At 54.3% G+C, this 7,366-nt stretch overlaps 1 protein-coding gene across 2 annotated transcripts; it reads left to right on the forward strand.

Annotated features, from left to right (window-relative positions):
• Positions 1–296: 296 nt before the first annotated feature.
• On the forward strand, positions 297–6,619 carry EMX2 (empty spiracles homeobox 2). 2 transcript variants are annotated; one of them, XM_041415649.1, is made up of 3 exons: positions 297–995; positions 3,078–3,262; positions 5,750–6,619. In XM_041415649.1, the coding sequence occupies exons 1-3, from the start codon at positions 605–607 to the stop codon at positions 5,915–5,917; spliced, it is 744 nt and encodes a 247-aa protein (XP_041271583.1). In that variant the 5' UTR covers positions 297–604; the 3' UTR covers positions 5,918–6,619. The 2 variants fall into 2 exon arrangements, with proteins under 2 accessions (XP_041271583.1, XP_041271584.1); XM_041415650.1 differs by lacking the exon at positions 3,078–3,262 and having other exon boundaries at positions 5,750–5,853.
• The last annotated feature ends 747 nt before the right edge of the window (positions 6,620–7,366 follow it).

Raw genomic sequence — 7,366 nt, forward strand, 5'->3', positions numbered from 1 at the left:
GCCGCGCGGGGCCGGCGCGGGGGCGGCGGCGCGGCGCGCTCCCCCCGCGCTGGCGGGCGCGCTCCCGCCGCACTCCGATCCGCGGCTCCATCCCTCCCGATGGCGCTGCCCGGCGCTCGCCTCCCCTCTGACGCACTTTAAAGAGTCTCCCCCTTCAACCTCAAGGCGAGTAATAGCGACCAATCATCAAGCCATTTACCAGGCTTCAGAGGAAGCTGTTTATGTGATCCCAGCACTAATTAGGCTCATGAACTAACAAATCGTTTGCACAACTTGTGAAGGGGCCGATCACATCCATGGATTGTCTTTGGACTTAGGGGGGGAGGGGGGGGGGCGCGACCGCCTTTTCCTTGCAGGAGGGAAACTTCTCCCAGCAACTTTTTTTTTTTTTTTTTGTGTGTGAGTGTGTGCGTGGTGCGTGTGTGTGTGTCTCCCTTTTGGGTACCGCTGGCTGCCGCTGCCTCCTTTTCCTCCAGCCCCTGTCTATTTATGTGTGTATCTATCCCTCCTCAAGTCACTCCCTGCTGCAAACTTCCCCGGATCGTCTCCCGCGCACCAGAGAGAGACGGGCAGAGATTGGGTCGGGGACTCTCGTCGCGGCAGCATGTTTCAGCCCACACCCAAGCGGTGTTTCACCATCGAGTCGCTGGTGGCCAAAGACAGCCCCTTGCCCGCGTCTCGCTCCGAGGATCCTATCCGGCCGGCGGCGCTCAGCTATGCCAATTCCAGCCCGATGAACCCTTTTCTCAACGGCTTCCACTCCACTGGCAGGGGGGTCTACTCCAACCCGGACTTGGTCTTTGCAGAGGCCGTCTCCCACCCGCCGAACCCGGCCGTGCCGGTCCATCCCGTGCCCCCTCCTCACGCCCTGGCCGCCCACCCGCTGCCTGCTTCACACTCCACGCACCCGCTCTTCGCCTCGCAGCAAAGGGACCCCTCCACCTTCTACCCGTGGCTAATACACCGCTACCGGTATCTGGGCCACAGATTCCAAGGTACGTGTAACTTTTCTTCTCCTTCCGATCCAGCCCCGCATCCCCCGGCCGGTCCCCGCGGCGCGGATGTTGGGGGACGGCGGATGGGGGGCGGCCCCTGCCCGGAGCGGAAGACTCGGCTCGGCCGGGCCCGGGGTCTTTTGTCCCTGTCTCCCCCTCCGCCAAACTTGGGAGAGCTGTCAGAGCCGAAGAGCTTGGGCTTGGTTTTGTTTTGCTGCTTTTCCCGGTTTGTTTTGTTTTCCCGGGAAGAGGGGGGCAAGAGGGAAGGCAAGGCCGGCTGGGACTTCGTCAGCTTTCTGTCCCCATTAAAAGCAGACGAAAAGGTGGATATTTTTTGTTCCGGTGTGTTAAGAGCTATAGAGGAGCCCCCGAAGGAAGCGGCCGTGCAGAAAGGGGAACGGAGAAGTGCTGGGGCTGAGGTTCCCCCGGGAAGGCGGCGGTGCCCGCCGGGCTGCGGGGCCGAGCTGCAGGAAGCCCCCGCCGCCGCCCCAAGTGCGGCCGCTGCCCTTGTTAGAGGGGAAGAAACGAAGCGAACCCCAGAGAAAGGAGGAGGGGAGTGTGTGTGGGGAATTAATGCCAGCGCCGGAGCAGCACGGGGAGATGGGGCTGCGGAGGATAGCCGGGAAAGGGGCGCGGAGGGCGATCCCGACCGTGCGGGCAGCCAGGGGCTCCAAATGCCAAGCGATTAATAACCAGCTGAAGGGAAATAACCGAATCCAATGGCGGACAATCAATAAAATCCCCCTTGCTTAACCCTTTGAAACCGGCAGCGTCTTCTCCGAGAGGTGAGCCGATTTCTCCCGTAATGGGTCCGGCTTCTGCCACTTTCATTATAGGCAAACCAACAAACACAACAAAATCAGCCTCCACTCGCAGGGATCCATCTGCCTTTTTTTTTTTTTTTTTTTTTTTTTTTTTTTTTCCTCTTGTGTTTTCATTTTTAAATTCGGAATGAAAACAAACCACCTGCATGTTGCATTTTCCCCGGCCTTCCACAGCCGGGCCGCTGCAGCCGGCTTGAAAAAGGATCCACTCTCTCCAAAGCCAGGCGGTCTGAGACACAAAATGGATTATTACCCTTTCAGAATAAAATTACAGGTTTCGCTCACCAAATTATTTGTCGCAGGCACCAGGCGATTGGTAACGAGGGGTAGATGAAAGGCGGAAATGTCCTGGTGTTGAGCCACAGCCTGATTTCAAACACACCCTCCTCCTCCAACGATTTTGAAAGCACTTACAGAGAGAGCCCCTCGGTGCCGTTTCCACCTTGGAAGGACCAGCCCGGAGAAGCGGCACAGGGGCACCCCGGAGGGAAATGCCCCCCGAAAAGCCCCGGCTCACCACCCCCCGCTCCCTCCCCCTCTCCAGTGCAGGCCGACAGGAATGGGATGGGATGGAATGGGATAAGATGGGATGGGATGGGATGGCCGCTCTGTGGCCTCCTCGGAGTTTGATTCTTTATTTCCACTCCGGCTCCCAGCGCCGCCGAGGCAGCGGGAAGGGTCATGGGGCCGGGAAGGCGACGGTGGGAGCCCCGCTGCGGGCAGCACACCGGGGAACGAAGGGAAGCGGCGGGAGGAAGGCTCCGGCCGAAGTTTTGGGCGAGGGAAGCCGAGACAGGCCGGGGGAGCAGGCGGGCGGCTCCGGTGGGCGGCCAGGGAGCCCCGAGAGCAGCGGGCCGCGAAGGGAAGATGGAAATAACAAACAAACAGGGAAAGCCGTGAGGCTCCGGTGGTCGGGGGGCAGGGGGGCAGCCGTGAGGTGTAGCCGCAGACACCGCAGCCGTGCTCTGGCCAATTGTTTTTTTTCTTCTTCTTCTTTAATTTCTGTAGTGCTCTCCATGTTGTGTTTTAGCATTTTAATTTATACCAGTCCTTTCCTCCCCCTGCTTATTTATCTTTTCCTTCCACATATTTATCAAAGGAAAATTCAATACAAAGAAGGAGTTGAGAAATAAAAAAGAAACTATAGTTGGATTTATCCTGAGGGTAATGATGGGAGACAGAAATTGTTGCGCTAAGAAGTGCTGTCGAGTGCGTTTGGGGAAGGTGTTTTACTAATCTGTTTTACCCTGTTTCCCAGGGAATGAAACCAGCCCGGAGAGCTTCCTATTGCACAATGCACTGGCCAGGAAACCCAAACGGATCCGTACAGCTTTCTCCCCATCCCAATTACTGAGACTGGAACATGCCTTTGAGAAGAACCATTACGTAGTAGGAGCGGAGAGAAAACAGCTGGCACACAGCCTCAGCCTCACGGAAACTCAGGTAAGGGGCAAGCAGGGAATGGGCAGCTGGGAAAGCGAAAGTACGGGCATCTCCTGTGGAAAACCCACCCGGCCGGGCCGAGATTCGGGCAAAGGCGAATTCTAGGGGTGTTTAGGCCTCCAGTCCCGAACCGGTGGAGTGGAGAGAGGGATCTCCCCAGCCTGCGTGCCGTAAAATCCTTTTCCCGTTCGGGATTCGGCCCGTGCCGGGGTCGCGGTGCCTCGGCCGGGCGTGGGGAGCCGCAGCGCTCGGGGCGCGGTTTGGGGTCCCCGGGCAGCCCCGGCTGGAGGCAGCGGCAAAGCTGCGATCTGCGGGTCCGGTCGTTTCGCTGCGGGGCTGGTGTGACCCTCAAGAAGGAGTTGGATGTTAGGGGAAAAGGCCCCAGAACAAATGCGGGGGCAAGGGGGAGAACTTCCCCTTCAGACCCTACAGCAGAAACACAGTTTCTCGGGTGAATTTTCACTCGTTTCTAGCCGACAGAGGGGATGCGACGAGCCCGTTCAGGAGGGCAGAAAGATGAAAAATAAAAGCAGAGAAATTACTCGCAAGGAATCCCCCCCTTACCCCTTCCACCCCCCTCCCCCCATGCCCCAGCCGGCTGGCTGCGGGCCAGAACCGCACCGGAGACTGCTTCGGTCTCTCTGGCGGGACGCTCGGCGATGTTTCTGCCACGGTGGGGCCGGGCCGAGGGTCCCGGCAGGTACCGGGGCCGGGCCCCCGTGGGGCGGCGCGGAACGGGCCGGGAGCAGCGCCGGGGCTCCCCCGACGGCCGGGGAGCCGGGGCTGCGAGCGCGTTTTTCACGCGGTTTTCTCCCCGCCGGAAGAAAGGCTGGAGTTTGGAGGATTGGTGGTGGTTGTTGTTGTTGTTGTGGTTGTTGTCGTGTCGGGTTTTTGTTTTGTGCCCTTCCAGGAGGCTCGTGGAGAGAGGGTTCCAGATGGGGATTGTCTCTGCTACAGTATGTGGCACTGTACAAAAAAAAAAAAAAAAAAAAAAAAAAAAAAAAAAAAAAAAACCAAAAAACACCGGCCCAAAAAAAAAAAAAAAAAAAAAAAAAAAAAAAAAAAAAAAAAAAAAAAAAGCCAAAATACCCAGCCGCAGCCTAGTTCAAAGTTCCCAGTAAACACAGCGTTCTCTGGGCGGATTAAGTTGTAACACTTTTTTTTTTTTTCTTAACTCCTTTTCGTGGGGGAAGCAATAAAGAGGTTGGAGCTTTTGTTTTAAAATGTCTCCCTAACAAAACAATAAAAAGGGATCGCCACTTTTATGAGGTTCCCCGAACAAGGGACCGGTCACAGGCTTATTTCTACTGGAAAGCTGTATTTAAGGTGGTCTTTGTGCTGCTTGATTCCGAAGCTGGTTGGGGTCTTTTGTCCGGATGTCAAACCCCCAGTCCCCTACAAATGAGCTCCCTTTTGGGAGATCAGCGTGCAGAAATGAACCGTCCTCCCCTTCAATTAGCAAACTAAAAGCAAATTAAACTCACCCCTTGTTCCCCGCTCAGCTTTTTAATGGGGGACTTTTGGAGAATATGAAAATGCAGCAGAGATGTGTGTCCGGCCAGTCAGGTCTCTGTTCTGAAGAGGCAGCGAAGCGGGTTAAACCAGCTTATTAAAATGCTCCAGTTCCCTTTCCCCCCCTTGCTGAGGCCTTTATCAGACACTTTCAGACAGAACCAGAGTTTAAATTGCTTAAAAAAAAAAAAAAGTTTACCTTTGGACGCTACAAGGAGTGTGGCCAGCCCTGGAGATAGCTCCCGGATCAATACTATCTGTAATTAAAGCACTGAAGTCAGCTGCCGGATGGTTCAGTCAGATTTACGCGGCGCTGAACAAAATCGGAGGGATATTCATGATGCCACTTACCGGTTCCACCGCGCCTCCATCGCTCCTGGACGGCGCGTCCCGGAGAGACGCTGCGGAGAGCGACGGACCTTTTTCAATTCGGGCCACTTTTGTACATTTTGTTCGCTTTTCCACGAGGAAAAAAATCCCGTTCGTCCGCCCCCCAGCCCCATCAGAACGGACGAGGCCCTGCCTTTGCTGTGCTCTGCCGGGCAGGTGGGAGCCCCGCGGGCCGGGGTCCCCCCGCCGCAGCCCCGACGGCTCTCGCGGGGCTGGGGGCCGTGGGACACCTGGCCGGGAGCGGGGAACCGGAGCCTCTCGGGCCGAGGGGACGGCCCACGGGTGAGCTCCACGCAGCGTGGGCTGCCTGGGCGCTGCGGAGATCCAGGAGCATCCCCCGGCGGTGCCGCCCGCTCCTGAGCGCTGCGAGCCCCGGAGGTGCCGGGGGCGTGGGGCAGGATGAGCCTGCCCTTCTCGCAGAGATTTGGGTGGCAGCGGGGCCCCCGCTCTGCTGGGCAGGGCGACAGCAGTGGGGACAGCACCGGCAGGGCACGGGCCGGGTGGCACACGGAGCGGGAGGGGAGTGGAGCATCTCCCTGGTCCGGGCAGGCGTGGGACTAACGCCCGGTGCCTTTCCTCCCGCAGGTAAAAGTATGGTTTCAGAACAGACGGACGAAGTTCAAGCGGCAAAAGTTGGAAGAGGAAGGTTCAGACTCACAACAGAAGAAAAAAGGGACTCATCACATTAACCGGTGGAGAATCGCCACCAAACAAGCCAGTCCAGAGGAAATCGACGTCACGTCGGACGATTAAAAACTGGCACTTTTGGACTTTTCAAAGCCAGCACCCCACCAACCGAAAGTGTTAAAGGCTCACCCCGCCACCCCCGCGGCGTGGCGGTGCGGGGAAGGACCCGGAGATCTTCATCAAAACACGATTCCCGGCCGGGAGGGAGCTGGGAGCGAGCGAGAGCCAGCCAGCGAGGGCTCCGAACTGTGGCACTGCCGGCACCGCTCTGGCAAAGGGATCTGTCAATCAAAGCCAAAACACCGGGACGAGGTGATTGACAGGTATTCCGTTTATCGCAGTCCACTTTTAAAAACATAACGTAAAAAAAAAAAAAAAAAAAAAAAAAAAAAAAAAAAAGCCCCCAACCAAACCAGAAAAATTAACACCTTACGGGACATTTTGCACTTCACGGTTTTTTCCGTCTTTGAAAGAGAAATTTCCATAAGCAGCCAAAACTCACACCTGTTTCAGAAACTTGAATTGCATGTGTAAAGCCGTCTGGGGAAAAAAAAAAAAAAAAGAAAAAAAAAAAAAAAACCGGGGAAAAATTACTTCGGTTCCTAAAGACAGAAATTAATTGTAATTTTTTTTTCCCCTTTAAGACAGGTTCTGTGTGCTTTTTAATTTTATTTTACGAGAAATGTGCAGTCTGTAAACATTTTATAATAACTTCTGGCGTCAAAGTGTTTGTGAAAGCTAAATGAAGTAGCAGTAACAAAGCATAGTGTTCCTTCCGGATGGACAAACACGGTGGGGAGGGGAGGGACGGGAGGGAAAGGCGGGGGGGCGGGGGAGGTTGGGGTTGGTCATAACTTTTGCTGGAAAAAAAAAAAATCAAATGGAATTATCTCCCCTCCTCCCCCCAACTGTATCCCCATTGCAAAACCGGATGATGATTACTTTTTTTTTAAGATTTACAAAGCCCAAACCCAGCGACCAGTTTTGGCGGTGGGGACACCTTCTAGGCTGGGAGGATCCAGAGAAAAGGGACTTAAAATCGCGGATTGATTTTTTTTTTCCTAATGACCATTTTCATTGGGTCAATTTTCAAGCACTGACCTTATAATATTTCGAGATCATAGAGCTACTAAAAAAAAAAAAAAAAAAAAAAAAAAAAAAACAAAAAACAAAAAAACCCAAAACAGTGACAAATGTTTCCTTCATGTCTCCTATACCAGAATGTAAATATTTTTGTGTTTTGTGTTTAATTTGTTAGAATTCTAACACACTATATACTTCCAAGAAGTATGTCATTGTCAATATTTTGTCAATAAAGATTTATCAATATGCCCAATTTTTTTAAGCAATATCTTTCCCCCTTCACCCCCAAATTTCTCGGAAACCCATGGTTTCCCCCCACACCGCCTTGTTTTTAGCTGCTGAGCCCCCGCGGCCGCGCCGCGCATTCCTGCGGCCATGGGCGCATTTTCTTAATGTATTCGCTGGCTGCTAAATAGACCTCTAAAAACAAGC

Source organism: Onychostruthus taczanowskii, unplaced genomic scaffold, assembly GCF_017590055.1.
Source record: "Onychostruthus taczanowskii isolate IOZ18803 unplaced genomic scaffold, ASM1759005v1 scaffold5, whole genome shotgun sequence".
Lineage (NCBI taxonomy): Eukaryota > Metazoa > Chordata > Aves > Passeriformes > Passeridae > Onychostruthus > Onychostruthus taczanowskii.

What these genes read in the sequence shown, in the direction of transcription:
- EMX2 (XM_041415649.1), top strand. Translation starts at nt 605, where the DNA reads ATGTTTCAGCCCACACCCAAGCGGTGTTTCACCATCGAGTCGCTGGTG. An exon ending in TCTGGGCCACAGATTCCAAG is followed by an intron (nt 996 to 3,077) that starts GTACGTGTAACT and finishes CCTGTTTCCCAG; the next exon opens with GGAATGAAACCAGCCCGGAG. An exon ending in TCAGCCTCACGGAAACTCAG is followed by an intron (nt 3,263 to 5,749) that starts GTAAGGGGCAAG and finishes TTCCTCCCGCAG; the next exon opens with GTAAAAGTATGGTTTCAGAA.